The sequence below is a fragment of the Oratosquilla oratoria genome, chromosome 9, assembly GCF_046742065.1.
Source record: "Oratosquilla oratoria isolate Oo_2021 chromosome 9, ASM4674206v1, whole genome shotgun sequence".
NCBI lineage: Eukaryota > Metazoa > Arthropoda > Malacostraca > Stomatopoda > Squillidae > Oratosquilla > Oratosquilla oratoria.
Window position 1 is genome coordinate 61,538,749 of NC_134785.1, and position 17,516 is coordinate 61,556,264.

At 40.7% G+C, this 17,516-nt stretch overlaps 1 protein-coding gene across 2 annotated transcripts in view; it reads left to right on the top strand.

Annotated features, from left to right (window-relative positions):
• eRF1 (eukaryotic release factor 1) overlaps positions 1-7,573 on the top strand; it is a 28,882-nt gene extending 21,309 nt beyond the window's left edge. For both annotated transcript variants that reach the window (XM_076190659.1, XM_076190660.1), the window contains one exon: positions 741-7,573. Coding sequence is in view for 1 of the 2 variants with exons in the window: in XM_076190660.1 (XP_076046775.1) it covers positions 741-826 (86 nt within the window). In the remaining variant the exon portion in view is untranslated. The remainder of the gene's footprint in view (positions 1-740) is intronic.
• The last annotated feature ends 9,943 nt before the right edge of the window (positions 7,574-17,516 follow it).

Here is a 17,516-nt window from a genome sequence, read left to right on the forward strand (position 1 = left end):
AAAGCAGAAAGACAAATGTGGAGTTAAATTTGACTTGCAGCTCGGCTGCTACAAGTTGGTAATTATAATTTTGCATATATGTACCATGACCCATGTAGATGTTGGTGTTGATAGACATCCTTGATAACAATGGTGGTTTGTTTGTATTTATATCAGTATTTGGACACTGGTTAGTTGATAAATATTGGCAGTGTTGTTTGCTTACCTACCTAACTATTGGCTAAAGTTTCACTGCCTGCAAAAAGAAATGGCTTTTCACAGGTCTCTTTGGGAAGAAAGTTTGGATTTATTTACTTGTTTGTACTAAAAAAAGGTGTGGGCAGGATACAGGGATGACCTGTCATCCATGAGGAGCTAAGATGAGAGGGAGGAAAGGGTGGTGGATTGGAGTGGCTATCTCCCTTATAAAGGGAAAAAAGCCTTTTGTATATGGATAGAAGAAAAAGAGAGTAACAATTGTTGGTAGCTCCACATTTGTGTTGTAAGTGGAGGAAAATATTCAAGAGTTTGTAGGCATCTTGGACCCAATCTATCTTGCCTCCAGTAACTGCCTGTCTCTCCCTCTCTCCCCCTCTCTTTTTTTCTACTCTATGTGTGTGACTTGATGTGGGCATGTTCTCTGACTGACAGCCCTGTATAAGGGGAGGAGTCCTTAGGTACTTATACATGCCACCCATCTTGTAAGGTAAAGGCCTTCAACATAATATGTGCATTAATTTTTAATTTCGTTTCTTTTGCAGGAATACTTCGATACAAAGTTGACCTTCAACAACTAGCAGATTTGGAAGAGGAGTTCAATGACATTAACCTTGATGACTACATGTAAATCCTTAGGAAGCATCAGTCAGGCTATGTTACTTTGGAATATGAAATAAGAAAAAAAAAAAAAGTCTAGAAAAATTTGTTCTCGGCTGAGGACCCATGTCCAAACCTGAATCATGTCCTAGATATGGTACAGTGGTTTTGCCTGACAATCAGGCTTTGTTTCTCAATGGATACATTTGTTTTTATTGCTAAGAGATCTTATGTCCCTACTGGTTCAGCTACACATAGACACCTGTCAGCATGTACAAGATGTGCTGACAGGTGTGCAGTAGCTGATTTTACAGAGCCATTCGTTTTGGCACTGGTGGACCATATACTCCCATTGGTCCTTAGGAAGCAGATGGGGGGGAGGGAAAGTTTGATATTAGCCATAGGAGGAGGGTGAAAGTGTATACAGAAAAAAGAAAAAAAGAAAAAAAAAGTTATCTTTGTGGAAAAGATCCTCAATGGCAATCTCTGACCCCTGAGCTGTTTCTAGTGTGGTTATTTTGCAGTACTGTCTCAAGGGAGTTGTCATCAGCTCACTATCCAATAACTGACCTCATGGGGGAAGATAGGAGTATATTTTGGGTGGGAAGGGAAGTATAACTTATAAGGGTTGGTTAGAATCCCAGATCATTTTGTTGCAAGATCAAATAGGACCATTGATGAAGTTGAGACAAAGGAAAAATAATAATAATTTTTGGTCAAAATTTTTTAAAGGCTTGATGGACTTGAGCATCAAGATGCATTCCTCCACAGAATAATTCAAAAGTAATTTTATAGTGCTTATTCTGTGGACATTGTGTATGTCTGTGTGTGTTTGTGAGTATCTGCCTGCATGCGTGTGTACTCATATATACATATACAATTTATACATTGTGTGTGTGTGTGTATATATATATGTATATATACTTACATGTATATATATATATATATGTATAGATATGTATGTTATTGTTATTAACTCTTTAGTTTTGTATTTTATATTTAATTTTAGGGGCAGGAAAATTATCTTGTCTTTCCTCTTTCATGTGTAGGAGGTAGAAAATTCATGCTTGATCTGTGAATTGTTTACCCCTATTTATTGGAGAAAGGTGTAATACCTGGAGGTATGTGCATGCACACACACAAACATAGGTGCTCACAACACATATGCACACACATGTACTCACGCACACACATGTACTCACACGCACACACACACACACACACACACACAGTCCTCCAGGAGTGTGAGGTGGGTATGCAGTGTATACTCATTGAGCTCTCATCTGTGAGGTTAATATCTGACGATCACAAGCCCAGCATATTATCCAAGACCATAGTGGATAATCGTGCAGACACGCACGCACATGTATGCATACACATTCAGCCCAGGTACCTTTTCATGAGTGGAGAAGTTTCCAACCCACCCACTTGTGTGTCTTGGACCCTAAGAAAAAAAAAAGGGGGGCATGTCATCTTTTCCTCAACCCCCAGTATTTAAATTAAAAAATTATGTACAAACCTTAATCTCTTATATCACATGAAACAATGACCCCTCTCGGCCCCCAGTTTCTTCTTAAATACCACAATAAACAGACACTTAAGCTACATGATCGTCATGTTGTCTAGACACTTCACTTGTTATTGTATGGACCTACCCTGATTATGGCTAGCTTGTGAACTCCCAACTCTTTTTCTCTCACTGCTGCTTCTCATACTGCTCCTTCTGCTCTAACTCTTAGCTTTGCCTCACACATTCTTTGCCTTCCTCATCTCTACTTTTCATGATGGATCTCTTGAATACCTATTACTTTCATTCTTCTGGTTCCTTCAGAGCTTGTACCTCTGTAATCCTCTTTGACCTTTACACTCTTTCCTTACCACCTCTGTTTCCTTTTCACTTTAGTAACCTCACTTCTTCACTTCAGTAGATTCATGACCATTAGCCATGGTTTTAGTATTATAATATGTCGTAACAGTTCTTTCAACCTTCAGCTACCTTTTCCCGCTATTCAACATACAGTCAGGCTTCATCGACTTGGACTAATTGGGGCAGGAGGTGGGTTATGTGAGTTTATACTCTCAAATCTACTTAAATTGTTACATTTTCATGCATACTATTACTAAGGCTGATCAGAGTACAATGTATTCAGATATCAACATTATGGCAGAGGAGCAATATAATAAAATATTCTCCTGTGGTTAGTAGCACCCCATAGTTAAAATTAGTTGCATAGGTAAATCTGGGCAAAATTACAATAATATTGCAATATATACAGTTGAAGGTAATGCTATCACAAATGGCTGCTCACACTGTAAACAAATTCCTTTGCCTGGTGGTGGGTGAACCACAGAAGTGGTTTGACTTTTATCCCTCTCATAGTAGTGGATTGTCCTCACAGGTGGTAGGGTGGGAATTTTGAACTTGTGATGCCCACTTATTGACCCATTTTGACCTAAATGGTGATCAGTTTAAATGTCATAGTTGCCAAGGTTTGACTGTATATCTGCCTTTTTTAAGAATGGATTATTCATAACTACACATGTACAAACTGTTTGTCATTATCATCAACTCTTTCATCCATTTTAAATGGACTTGTTATTCCATCTACCAACATAATTCATATCTTTGCATTGATGACCCTAACGTCCACTTTTTTTTTTTTCTAGTCCCCCATCCATTCAGGTATCTCTAAAAGTTCCTTTCTTGCAAATACCATACATCACAGCTTAGATCATATACACCTACAAATACCATACTTGTCCCATTTATTGTTTTTGACAATTCTTGAGCCTATGCATATCTCTCCTGTGGTTTTTCTTTGTTATTACTGTTGTATCCTCCCTCCCTTTCTCTTCTCTTCTCCCGTACCTTCCCATACCTCTCCGTATCCCCTTCTTAGACTTTTATTTGTTTGTGTTTGATACATGTGAAAATACATATATATGTATGTATGTATGTATGTATATAACTTGAAGCTAATCTCATGCTGTGAGAATATTCAGGACAAATATAAGTGCTTTTGGTTCTTGATTTAATTAACGAAAATTTTGAACCAGAATATCTTGAAGGTTTTTCACAATAAATCAAGAACCAACATGTTTATATTTGTGTGTGTATGCATGCTTTTCTACAAATCTCTGGAGAAATGTCAGCTTTGCCTGTCTTGTATTATTGTGGGAGTGTTTGTGTCATCAACTTGGAATTGTACGATGAAGGGAGCAATTGCCTGTTGTCAGCTTTCCCTATGTGAAAAGGTGGATGAAATAAAGTTGAAATTAACAGAGATTTTGGGCCCATATATTTGTGTGTGATTGAGTGGATGAGATGCCAAGTCAAAGATAATTTCAACTGCATTTCCTCCCCCTTTTTTCTTGCAAAGAGAGTTGATAACCAGCAGCTGATCTACAACAACAAACAGACATAGAAGCAATCCTACACCAACACAGACAAAAACAGTTCTTTCAATTGAGGTTAGTGGGAAGGCTCACTGTCTGCTGCTGCCACTATGGTTTTCATAGATACATAACATACAGTGAAATCTATACAAAAACACAGCTCAATCAGGAACCCTGTTTGTTAGCCATATTGTTTATGAGAGAGATTATTGTTCATTGTTTATGTTTTAGTGAAAAAATATATTATGAATGTTATTTTCAGTGTAAAATACGAAAATTTTCAAGCAAGGTTCTCAGCCCATAACACAAAACAGGCACAACACTTTCAGTAACTTACACACATGCAGAGTCTGCTTGCAGTTCATTGTTTGAATTTCAGCTCAGTATGTGAATTTTATTTTTTTCGTTAAAAAATTTGTATCAAATTTCTTCGTTTAATGAACTATTTATATATTGGGGTCCTACTGTGTTTGTGTGTGTGTGTGTGTATGGCCATCCCCGTATAAGAATGAAAAGGCATTTTTGTATATGTATATATGATGTGTATGTGCATGTATGTGTGTGTGCAAGTATGTGTGTGTATGTGTATGCAGATGTGCATGCCCATGCACACAGATATATATATATGTGTAAAAATATATAGTTGTATATATATTACACATACATATATACACGACACTTTTTTTCCAGGGGTTATAGTTATTGTTAATGGCGCATAGTTACGAGCTTGGGTTTTAAGGAGGACTGGGCAGTATGTAGACCCGAAGTTTACACATGGAAAGACTAGGGTGTTGACTAATTGGATAACTAGATTTCTTGTTTATGTCCTAGTTTACATATATCTTCATTCCTAATTTCTCATCTCTGTGCCTTACAGTGAAGTTAAAAGGAAAATAATCAAGTCATGCTCCCTATGTCAGAAATCTTGGTATACATTATTGAACATTCCCAGAAAGGGATTTGTAAAGTGTAGCCAAGTTGAGCGTTGCCCCCCCCTTGGTCACGGGGAAAGCACCAGGCTTTCCATGGTAGTCTTGACTTCAGCCCAGTTATGACCTCTAGGCTTCCTGTTTCAGTCAAACAATTCCTAGTTATGACAGAGGGTTGCACCTTTATGGTCAAACTAATATCCATTGCAACCCAAGGCCACAAGTGCCAATGTCCAGCTTTTATTGCTGAACAGAAAGTTGAGCCGAAAGTTGAGCCGTATCCTGACCTGAAAACAAAGGGACGAATTGCACTGTTAGGAGCAGTTATCAGTTTACAATTACAGAGGCCCATAGAACCAAATACTTTCTGATATTGTTCTTGTATGGATTTTATAGCCATCAGTTTTACACTATTTTTCATGTAGGTTTTTGTGATTAAATTTGTTATGGTTCTGCTGTTTTGTTAACTCATCAGATGTATATTGACGTGTTCTAAAAAAAGAATAGCAAAACCATTCTTGCATTGACATCTACCAAGTTTTCCTTTTCACTTAAATCTGGAGTGTAAAAAAATCTTATCCTTGCCATTATGTGCAACCAACCCTTGCTACTGTTTATGTAATAAGATACTATTGTTTATAAAGAATGCAGTATCTTATGGTATTTGTATGGAGTGGATAATGATACAATTTAGGGAATTTATACTGGAATTTTATTTTAACCTTATTAAAGTGCAAGCTTCTTCATGTGAGTGCAAGTAATAAATGTAAAAATGGGTTTGAAACTAAGTTTAGAAAATGTCATGGAGGTAGATGGTGGACCTAAGAGCTTAAAAACTATGTTAACACCTGTACACATGAATATAAACTGTATTTCATGACATTAATCTGAATCGGTCAACTACCCACTGCCCCCCCAGTGGTTGGCAACGGTCACTGGGCCTTCCCATAAGATCCCTCTGGGAAGAAGCTTTGGACTGTTGTCAGTATTGTATTTTTGTTGGGCTGTTTGTGTGTCATTGGCTTGTATTTGTAGTAGGTGGTGGAAAGCACTAGCCTAGTGTTCTCACTCCATTTGTGAAAAAGTGGAGGAAATAGAAAGTTCAGGGTGCTGACAACTTTTGAATATGGACAGCAACTATGTTTCTGACACTTGTCTTACAGAATCCTTACATCCAGTTATCCATTTTTGGTCTTTACAAATTGTATTAAACAAGAAACGAGAATCGATGCACAAAGTGAGTGTAATGGGGGTACACATTTATTTCTCACTGAGTAATGTGAGTAAGGATTTAGTTAATACATGCGTACATAACAAAAGGCCTTTTCCCCCTTATGAAGTGGGTGGTTAAAGCATACTCTCTTTATAAGGGGAATTGTAGTTAAAGGATTAGAAATAGGTTTATGCTGGGCTAGATAAGAATAGCAATATACATTTTGGGAACATTCAATTATATTTGTATGATCCAGATTAAAAGTATACTAATCATTCCTTTACTTCAAAGATAGGTAAGCATAGTACTAAACTATGACAAATACAGGTATAATGGAGCAAAAGTTTCACTTTCCTCTTCCCCCTCTCCTTCCTCTTGCTCCACCTCTCTCCCCTTCCTTCATTCACTTGCTGTGTCCTCTCTCTTTCTCTCTACTTCCTCTCTCCTCTTCCTCTCCCCTTCTTCCCCCCCTCTCTCTCTCTCCCCTCTTCCCCTCTCTCTCCTCTTCCCACCTCTCTATCCTCTTTTTCTCTTTATGTGCTGTCTCTCTCCCTCTCTAGTTTGCTCCCATTTTTCAGTTTTCTATTTATTTTTCCATATTTAAGGAAATTAAAATTAACTTTGAATACAGGATTTAGAGAAATTATGACAATTTACTTGAACATACCACTTAAACAATATGTGGTAAATTCTGTGAATAGATAAACTAGAAGATTGGATTTGTATTGCCACTAGAAAATGTGATACGACTTCCAGTGCATCAAAATTGAATGAACACGCACAATGTTTAGGAAAGTAAGATAAAACATGGCTGCAAGTTTTATGCAGTACCTTCAATACAACCTCTAAATGCCTAAAGTAAATTAATAGTAAAATTCTATGGAAAAATTCATGCCAACAGGCAGATGGTATGAAGTGTTGCTCAGTAAGGTTGTAGTTTACAGCAATTTCTGTATCTACTAACCCATTACAGTAATAAGTATTAGTACAGACTTGCTAAATATACTATACAAATGTAACTGCTTTAGAAGACATGCTATGGATTATTTTCATCTTATTTTGTTGTTATTATTTTTCTTTTCTTTCTGCAGAATGCTTTGAAATGTTTGGAGATCTGTATATTTTTTCTTTTGTTATGCATATACAGTATGAAGAAATTACCTCTACACTCATGAGCATAATATGAGGTGTTTTCTTTTATCACATGTACTGTGTTTTTACATTACATGATATTTATAATTCTATCTTTTTTATTTAATAAATAACCTAACAACCTCTTATTTGTTTAGAAAATAAAGATGAAAACTCAATCTCAAACCTTGCTAAATTCATTATAAATAGGAACCAATGAAGGGTACCATTATGTGGTGATCTTACAAGGTGTGAAGCTACCCATTTTCAAACTGCAAGCCCCTTCACCTCCACCAGGGGGTGCAGACACTCTATCTCTGGGACTGGGCCCAAGAGCTCTCATTACCAACTTCAACTGTAATTCTTGCACCTTTTCACACATGGAGATCAGACAATTGGCAACCCCTCTTCCCAATCCCTTTGAGCCAGTGACAAACTGTCTTATACTAATACAACACTGACAATAGTTCAAAGTTTCTTCCCAAAATCTGTGGGTTGAGGACTGCTGCTAGTCACTGCAGTCCTGCAGGTTTTCCACTAGATGAGGATATTTTAATCAAAGTGCACACACACAAGTATATAAAAAAAAAACACCCTCCACGCCCACTATAAGGAAGGTGGTCGAGTCGTAACATCCACCCACTTCATACACGAAACCTATTTAAGACGCCTCCCAACTCAGTACGACAGAAATGAAGGGTCGACCCTTGTCTGGCCAAACCACTTGGGTCAAGGTAGTGAGGTACAGTACTTCAGCAGTTGAGTCTGGCAGCCAGAGCACGTCCCCTTTGATCAGGTGGGTAAAACACCAGCCCGTAGATCCGAGCCAGAATGCTATCTAATCTCCAACACCAGTGAAGATTATTTCCGTATGACCAAAAACTACTACTAGGAATACTGGGATCCCTGCCCACCTTCATATACCAATTCTTAATTCAAGTATTCCTAGTACGCTGGTACGGACAGGAAATAGCCAATCCTCACCACGTTCTCAGAATTCTTCTTTGCATCATAACAATCAATAACATGTCTTCACAAATCTTCCTCAAAATAATTTCCAACATACATACCAATGATATTGCCCTGTTCTGCGTAGGAACCCACCTTCCTCATAGTAAACAGACATAAAGCTGTGTCCGAAGTTAATCAATTGGGTGAAGACCACATATTTCGCTCCTTTACTTCAGAATCAGTCACCATGCACTTTAATAGACAACACTACTGAAAAAATACTTTATCAATACAACTCGGGAACATCACCCAGTGGCAGAATAGATCATTCTTTGCTTGATCCTTTTCATATGCGCTCAATCTCTTACGATTACCTTCTTAGCTTCTACCTATTCAACTCCCATCTCATGCGTAACTTCCCTCCTGTACAATAAAAGCACTCTTTATGCAGGTAAAATATAAGCCAGTCCCTAAATCGATTTGCTTCTCGACAATAGACCTGTTTAGACTCCTTAACCACAAACATCCTTTCTCCAAGCCTGTAAATTCCTAAAATTGCTACCCCACAACCTGGACAGTAGGTAGACGGCGTCTCTGGAACCTATACAAAGCAAATTCGACTATGGTTGTTACTTGTTAAGCCTATTCCTCCATCTCGCCTACATATAGTACTGGGCAGGACTTTCCTTGATGAACGCCTTAACACATAGCCTTCGTTGCAACCCACTTGAAAGCTTGTATGCAGAAAGCGGAATCTCGTCTACCCACATATACAATCCTCCTTCACATCACTAAACTGTCAAGAGCACCCCCCGCCCCAGCCTATCCCATTACCCGCACTCTTCGACTCTCCAACCTTCAAGATTTTGACAAACGTTCATGGCCAGAACGAGACAAATTTTGTACCACCTTCCATCCTCATTGTTTATCTTAAAGCATTATATGCAATCAACAGCCCTCCTTCCTCACCTATGTAATGATCACGAAACTATGTGTGTGTGTGTATATATATATATATATATATATATATATATATATATATATATATATATATATATATATATATATATATATATATATATATAAAGAGGAGTCTGGCAGGAACAATAGTGTTCGAATACAAGAACACATACATCATATAATATGTGCTGGTCATCTCTGCACTCTGCATCATAGGAACAATGTTGGGCTATCTCATTGTTATACAAATCTCTGACAGAATCTTATGCTTCTCATTGAGTGTGGTAAAGCACACGAACAAACAAACATGATGTAATATTTCAGACAATTTAAAACTCCACGTAAACTTCGTCCGGGTGTAACGGACGTGACGTGTTAAGTTGTAGAGAAAATAACGGCTCATAAGATCATATAGCATGAGTTACTCATTGCATTCTAACTGTACATCTTCCAGAACTGGGAAAATGCTCCCACTTTGAATATGTGCAGAATTCAATCATTTATTCATACCAAACAGTGTTAAGATATATACTTATGTGTACTCCAAGCATTTGATATGTGAGATGTGATATTAATCTGATCAAGGTGAATGTGCCAGTACTGTAACTATAGTGAACTATGATTAAATGAATTGCATGTATTGTATAATGAGAGGTGGACATTGGGAGTGGATGCTGGAAGAAGATTGTATGAAAGGGTGATTGTGCCGACAGCACTGTATGGGCCAGCAACATGGAACGTAAGAGAGGAGTAGTTTGAATGTGTTTGAGATCAAATGCCTGAGAAGTATGGTAGGGGTTACTAAGCTGGATTTAAGTGAGAAACGAGGTGAGGAGGAGAGCGGGGTGGAGGGAGATGGGGTTAATGAACGAGTATTGGGATGGTTTGGACGCATGGAAAGAGTGAGTGAGGAAGGATTGGTGGGAGAGGTGTGGAGAAGGTGGGCATGAGGGGGCGACCAGGGATGGAATGGGTGGGTGGGTGAAGAGGGGGGGTGTCTGTTGGGGGGAGGGGGCGGAGGTGGTTGTGTGTGGAAGTTGTTGTGATGTATGGAGGGGAGTGGGTGGGGATAGAGGGAGTGTTTTTTTTTTTTTTTTTTTTTTTTTTTTTTGAGTGAAATGTCACTCTGAATCATGTTTTGACGCATCCCGGGAGGATTTCTCCCCGTCTTCTCTTTTTCTGCATGAGGGGACGGAGAAGGGGGATCGCCGATTAAATGGAGTGGCTTTGTTGTGGATGAACTGTGTCTTGCTACATAGCTTCTGACCCAGGGCAATGGGCAAGATGCAGGGATGACCCGTCATCCAGGAGGAGCCAAGATAAGAGGGAGGGGGTGAATGGGAGTGGAGTATGTGGGGATGGAATGAGTGGGAATGGATTTTTTTTTTTTTTTTTTTTTTTTTTTCCCTCTGTCGTTTTTAATCTGCTTCTAAGACTGGGGCGTGTTTGTTGTTGAATTACTCTATGGGGGGGGGGCAAGATTTTTCCTCAACCGATGAAATGCTAATGGTATTTAATGGGCGTTTAGTCCTGAATTTAGCTGATTTCGATATGCGGGAGGAGTTAGTACATCTGTTAAGTATGGAATGCATGCCCACAGCTGTCAGTAAAGTGGAAGAGGAGCCCTGGGGAGGGTTTGGAGTGGTTGAGCACTGGGAACTCTGTTGTATGGAGGTGGTGGAACAATTTGTACTTACAGCTGGTGCATCCTCGTGCGGTGAAGCGGAGTGAATTTGGAGGGAGTACAAGCCTACTCAGCCACGTGAATCTGATTTCCGTTATGAGGAGTTGCTGATGGTAATGCAGGAAAGAAATTGTTAGCATAAATGATACAATTTTGAGCAGGGTAAATGACTATGTTGTTTCATCAGTTTTAAGCCTATGAGGATATCAGCAGGAAAATGAACGTCAGCTACGTAGGCGGAAACTGGAATGTCGAGGGAAAATTTACCGATGATCGAGAATGGTACACCATCTATATTGCAAAGGCTGACGTCGGGGGGGAGGGGGGGTTCAAAATTGTGACACATTTTTTCACTGCGTAATTTATGGAAAACCTGAATTAACATTATGTTGACTGGAGAACCCGTGTCGAGAAAGATTGTCACTTTGATGTTACTGGAATGGGAAGACATGTCTGGGATATCCAGGGTATATACAGGTAGAGTTGATGAGGAAACTTCCGGGTACGGAGTAACTGGCCTTGATGTGCACTGAATCTTGGTGTTCGGTAGTCATAAAGGAGATGTGTTACTTGAATATTTTGCGGGAGAAGGATTCGGAGAGTTTGGTCTGTGTTGCCCCCGTGCTGACAGCACACAGCAACGATCACTCGTGTGGAAACACGTGCCGTGATAATCGCAGCGACGGTTTGATTGTGAAGGTTCTCTGTGGCAACATGTGTTTGCAAGGTGTCCTGGTTTGTGACAGTATGTACAAACTAATTGTGCTCTTGATGGAGAGCGTTGGCGTAAGCGATGTTGAGTGTGAGATGTATGTCTTGACCTCGTGTTATGTGGTGTGGACAGTGTGACTTGGGCTATTGTGTGGGTGGAGCAGCGTAGGAATGGTGCTGGGCGATGGGCAGCGTAGTAGAACGGGATGGCGAATGTAGTTGAGGCATATTGGGAGGGGAAACTTGCCCTCAATGAGAATGGAGAAGTGGCTTTCCGAATGTATCTTCCCAGCACGTCGAATCCGCTTTAGTGCTTCGTAGGAATGTAGTATTGAATCCCAGGGAAGATGTAGCGTCGAATGTCGAATCCGCGAGCTGCCACCAGAATGTAGACTAGGTTGTTCTACAATGGTTGGAGGCGTTGGAGATAAACTATTTGTTGTTATCCTTCTCTTTAGTGTGTCGCCTCCATGAATGCTTTCCATCAACGGAGATGACGAGGAAAATGCGTCTGTCTGTCCATTTACAGACAGACGCATACCAATACCCCGTCTGGGGTATTGGCTGCTTGTTATTGTGGCAAAGTAACATGCAGTTGATATTTTAGGGTCTATATGAGGCGCCCCTACGGACCAGAGCCACACATCATTTTGTCTATGATAGAGGAAAACTCTTCATAGAGAAATGATGACACTTTTATACTACGACTGTCCCTCCGTTATGCTGTCCCCCAACCCCTTGCTGCTGTCCTGCACCATTTCTCTGAGTATTCATTTTCTGCTGTGGAGGAATTCCCTGTGGTGGGGGAAAAGAATACTGCCACCAAGTATTTCCACTTGGATCGTAAGAGGCGAGAAGAAAGAGACGGGAAGTGGGACTAGGCATCCTTCTCCTCGTAGCCCCACAGGGGACATTCCTAAACAAAAAAGTAAAGGCATAAGAGGGTCTGGGAGTTTTCGGAACAGCACCCTAAGGTTTGGGTCTTTTAATGTGCGTGGATGTGGTACAGATGAGAGTAAAAGGGAAGAGATAGGTAGTATGTTTGTGAGAAGAAAGATAGATGTGTTGGCTTTGTGTGAAACTAAGTTAAAAAAAAAAAAAAAAAAAAAAGGGAAGGGTGAGTGTAAGTTTGGGAGTGTAAGTGGGAGGTTATCAGGAGTGAAGTGAGGGCGAGGGAGGGAAGGGGTGGCTATTCTAGTAAGTGAAGAGATAGGTAAACGTGTAGTGGAGTGGAAGGAGGTTTCCTCAAGGATAATGTGGATGAAGGTGAAACTGGGAAAGGAGATGTGGGTCTTTGTAAGTGCATATGGGCCTGGCAGTGAGAAGAGTGTAGAAGAAAGGGAGGCCTTTTGGATAGATTTAAATGAGTGCATAGAGGATTTAGGGAGAAATGTCAACGTAATAGTACTGGGAGACCTTAATGCTAGGGTAGGAAATGGTCCAATTGATGGAGTGGTTGGGAAATGTGGAGTTCCAGGAAAGAATCGTAGTGGAGAGTTGATGGTGGAAATGTGTCTAGAAAGAGAGTTGATGATAGCAAATACAGTGTTTTGGAAGAAAGTCAAGCATAAGTACACATGGGAGAGGGTGGTGGATGGAAGGTGTGTATATTGAGCGTTGATGGATTATGTAGTGGTAAATAGGACTATGATAGGAAGAGTTAAGGATGTACATGTGCTAAGGGGAGAGGGTGGGGGAATATCAGATCATTTTTTGGTGGAAGGTAAGTTGAGAGTGGAGGATAGATGGAGAAAGAAGAAAGGGACAAAAGGTAGGGAGGTGCTTAGAGTGAACTCTTTAAATGAAAAGGAAAAGGAGAAGGAGTACATGAAGAAGCTGAGGGAGGAGTGGGAGGGTGTGAAGGATAGAGTAGAGCTAGGTGTGGAGGAGGAATGGGAATGGTTCAAGGAGGGAGTCACAAAGTGTGCAAGGATGGTCTGTGGAACAAGAAGGACAGGAAGAAATAGAAGGAAGGGTAGTGAATGGTGGGATGAGGAAACAAAGAAGGTTGTAGAAGAGAAGAAGCGAGCTTTCACAGATTGGTTACAAAATAGGACGAGGGAGTCATATGAGAGGTACAAAGAAAAGAAAAGAGAAGTAAAGCAAAAGGTAAAGGAGGCAAAGAGGAGAGCAGATGTGAAGTGGGGTAAGAGTATGACAGAAAATTTTGAAAGTAATAAAGAGTTGTTTTGGAAATAAATCAAGAGAGGAAGAGGAGGCGAATCAACTAGAGAAGAAAAGGTAAAAGGTGCAGATGGAGAGATGATAATGGAAGAGAAGGCAGTAAGGGGAAGATGGGCAGAGTATTTTAGGGAGTTGCTAAATGTGAAGGAGGATAGGGAGGGAAAGATAGTTGCAGTGGGAAATGCTAAGAAAATGACAGTGATGAGTGAGGAAAATGGAGGAGAAATAAGGAAGGATGAAGTGAAGGCAGTTGTTAAGATGATGAAAGCAGGTAAGACACCTGGTCTGGATGGATGCCATGCAGAATGTCTAAAAAAAAAAAAAAAAAGGAGGTACAGTGATGGTGGACTGGCTGGTGAGGTTATTTAATGTTTGCTGGAGAGAGGGTAGAGTGCCGGAGGACTGGAGGAGTGCCTGTATAGTTTCACTTTACAAGGGAAAGGGGGACAAGTGTGAATGTAGTAGTTTCAGAGGGATTAGCTTGTTAAGTGTAATTGGGAAGGCTTGTGGGAGGATCTTGATTGAGAGGATTAGGAGAGGAACAGAGGGAGTAATTGATGAGGAACAGTGTGGATTTAGAACGGGTAGAGGTTGTGTAGATCAGATATTTGTGGTAAGACAAATATGTGAGAAAGGTATAGGAAAGGGGAAGGATGTTTTTTGGGCTTTTATGGATCTGGAAAAGGCTTACGATAGGGTAGACAGAAAGGCACTGTGGGAGGTTATGCAGATATATGGGATAGGAGGAAAGCTTCTAGGAGCTGTCAAGAGTTTTTATGAGAGTAGTAGAGCTTGTGTCAGGATTAAAAATGGAGAGAGTGAGTGGTTTGAGGTAAAGGTGGGACTTCGTCAGGGATGCGTTATGTCGCCCTGGCTGTTCAACTTATACATGGATGGGGTAGTGCGAGAGGTAAATGCAATGGTAGTGGGTCAGGGATTGGAGATGGTTAAAGAAAACGCAGAAAAGTGGGAGGTGAGCCAGCTGTTGTTTGCTGACGACACTGCGCTTGTGGCAGGATCGGAGGAGGGATTGAGGAAGTTGGTGACAGAGTTTGGGAGAGTATGTGATAGAAGAAAGCTGAAGATAAATGTGGGTAAAAGTAAGGTGATGAGATGTACAAGGGGTGAAAGTGGCAGTAGACTGGAAGTGAGCATTAAGGGAGAGCGACTGGAGGAAGTGGATAGTTTTAGATACTTGGGTGCAAATGTGGCAGGAAAAGGTGGAGTGAAGGTGGAGGTAGAATGTAGATTGAGAGAAGCGAGTAAATGCCTTGGTGGATTAAAGAGTGTAATGAGGAATAGACATTTGGGAATAGATGCTAAGAGGAGACTGTATGAAGGAGTGATTGTGCCAACAGCACTGTATGGGGCAGAAACATGGAACATAAGAGAAGAAGAGAGAAGGAGTTTGAATGTGTTTGAGAAGAGGTGTCTGAGAAGTATGATGGGGGTTACTAGGCTAGATAGAATGAGAAATGAGGAGGTGAGGAGAAGAACAGGGGTGGAAAGGGAGTTGGGAGATAGGGTTGATGAAAGAGTATTAGGATGGTTTGGACACATGGAAAGAATGAGTGAAGAAAGACTAGTAAAAGAGTTATGGAAGGCAGATGTGGAGGGAGTGAACATGAGGGGACGTCCTAGGATGAGGTGGATGGATAGGGTGAAGGGGGCTTTGGGGAAGAGGGGAATGTCTGTTGAGGAAGGACGGGAGAGGACAGAAGACAGGGGTGAATGGAGAATGGTTGTATATGGATGATGTTGTGATGCATGAGGTGGAATGGACGGGGGGATGGGGGGTGAGGTAGTATGTGTGAGCAAAATTTGACGCAGCCCGAAGGGATTTCTCCCCGTCTTCTCCTTTTATGCATGGGGGGACGGAGAGGGGGGTCGCCGATTTAATGAAGCGGCCTTGCTGTGGATGTGCTGTGTCTGGCGACACTGCTTCTGACCCAGGGCAGTGGACAAGGTGCAGGGATGACCCGTCATCCAGGAGGTGCTAAGATAAGAGGGAGGGTGGAGGGGTGTGGAGTGTATTCAGGGATGGAATGGGTGGGAATGATTTTATGCCTTTTCCTTTTTGGCTACCTCCCTTGTAAGGGGGGAAAAGCCTTGGTATATGTATGTATATTGCTGAAGTAGGTATAGACACTCGGTATTTATTTTAACTCTATATAATTTTCTATATCCAAGAAGTGGTGAATTATAATAACTGATATAATTTATATGGTTGAATCTGTCGGTGAAGATGCAGGTGTTTTCGGCGGTTGAAACTCAGGTCAAGCCAACTTGACTACGGGTCAGATCACACAATAGGTGCTACCACCAAGATCTGACGTAGACTAGCCAATGCATGTGCACAATAGTATAGAATAAATAATTCTCAAGGACAAATACAAAAATATACCGGCATTTCTTGCAGCAATCTAATTCCCTATGTATTGCTTGTTCTTGGGTTACAGTTTTAGTTAAAATTTGAATTTTTATCATTCAATCAGTCGTTGACAAATATATTTCCTTTCTCGCACATTCATTGTATTTCTATACATCATTATCACTATGTAACATGATATTATGTTTATTTTGTATTTCTAAACGTTCCTCCTTGTAGAGGTGTCAATTATTGCTGTGTTGGCTCCCCACAACCCACATTTTGATCAACTTGGCACATTTTCTTGTATCTGTTGCCAATTTCGTTCTCACCCAGCCATTTCCTACCTCACCTTGTAGGCCTTGTAGGTAAGTTTTCGTGTTAACACCATGGTCAGTTTGGGGACACACCACTCTCACATCTCTCCTCGAGCCTCACGCATTGGAACTGGTCTGCGATCGAATTCGCTGCCACTCCTCGTGAAGTTGGACTATGCAGATTGGAGGCTCATCTCGGATGTTGTCCAGCAATTTGTCTAGCCTCTTTTTGAGAGCCTCCGTGCTGACTCCCGTTAGGTCTTTTATCTCTCTTGGGAGACAATTGAAAGGTCTAGTGTTAACACAGGTGAAGCTTTCCACCTGGATCGTCTTCAGTCACTGGGACCAGCTGCTTATGGAGCTTCTTTCGCATGTCCTACCAAGTCCTTTGATACCACCTCCTTCGTTTTGTGGTAGGTTTGGTGCTGTACCCCCCAGGACTTTCCAAGTGCAAATCACTATATTGTGTTCTCTGTGACTCTGAAGTGAGTAGAGTATATTCCACAGCTCCCCGTTTAAGATTTCATTAAATGTAGTTTTTATTTGTTCATGTTATGTACTTATGCATTTATTGTGGTGTGAATGGATGTAAAGTTGACACCCCCCGGAGCGAGAGCAAGGGTCACCTGTAGAATGCGGACGTGGCGTAGCCAGCGGCGGCGTCAGGAATTTTTAGTTGGGGAGGCTAATGGGGGGCTGAGCAAATTTTTTGGGGGGCTAATAGTAATATGATAATACACATATATTATCCTCATTTCAGAAGGGGAGGGGGTTAATGATTGGGCTAGCACTGATGGCTGACAAATCTTTAGCCCTGGCAATTAAAAATTCCACTTAATAAAATTATTTCAGTGAGTGTTTTAAATTTTCAATTTGC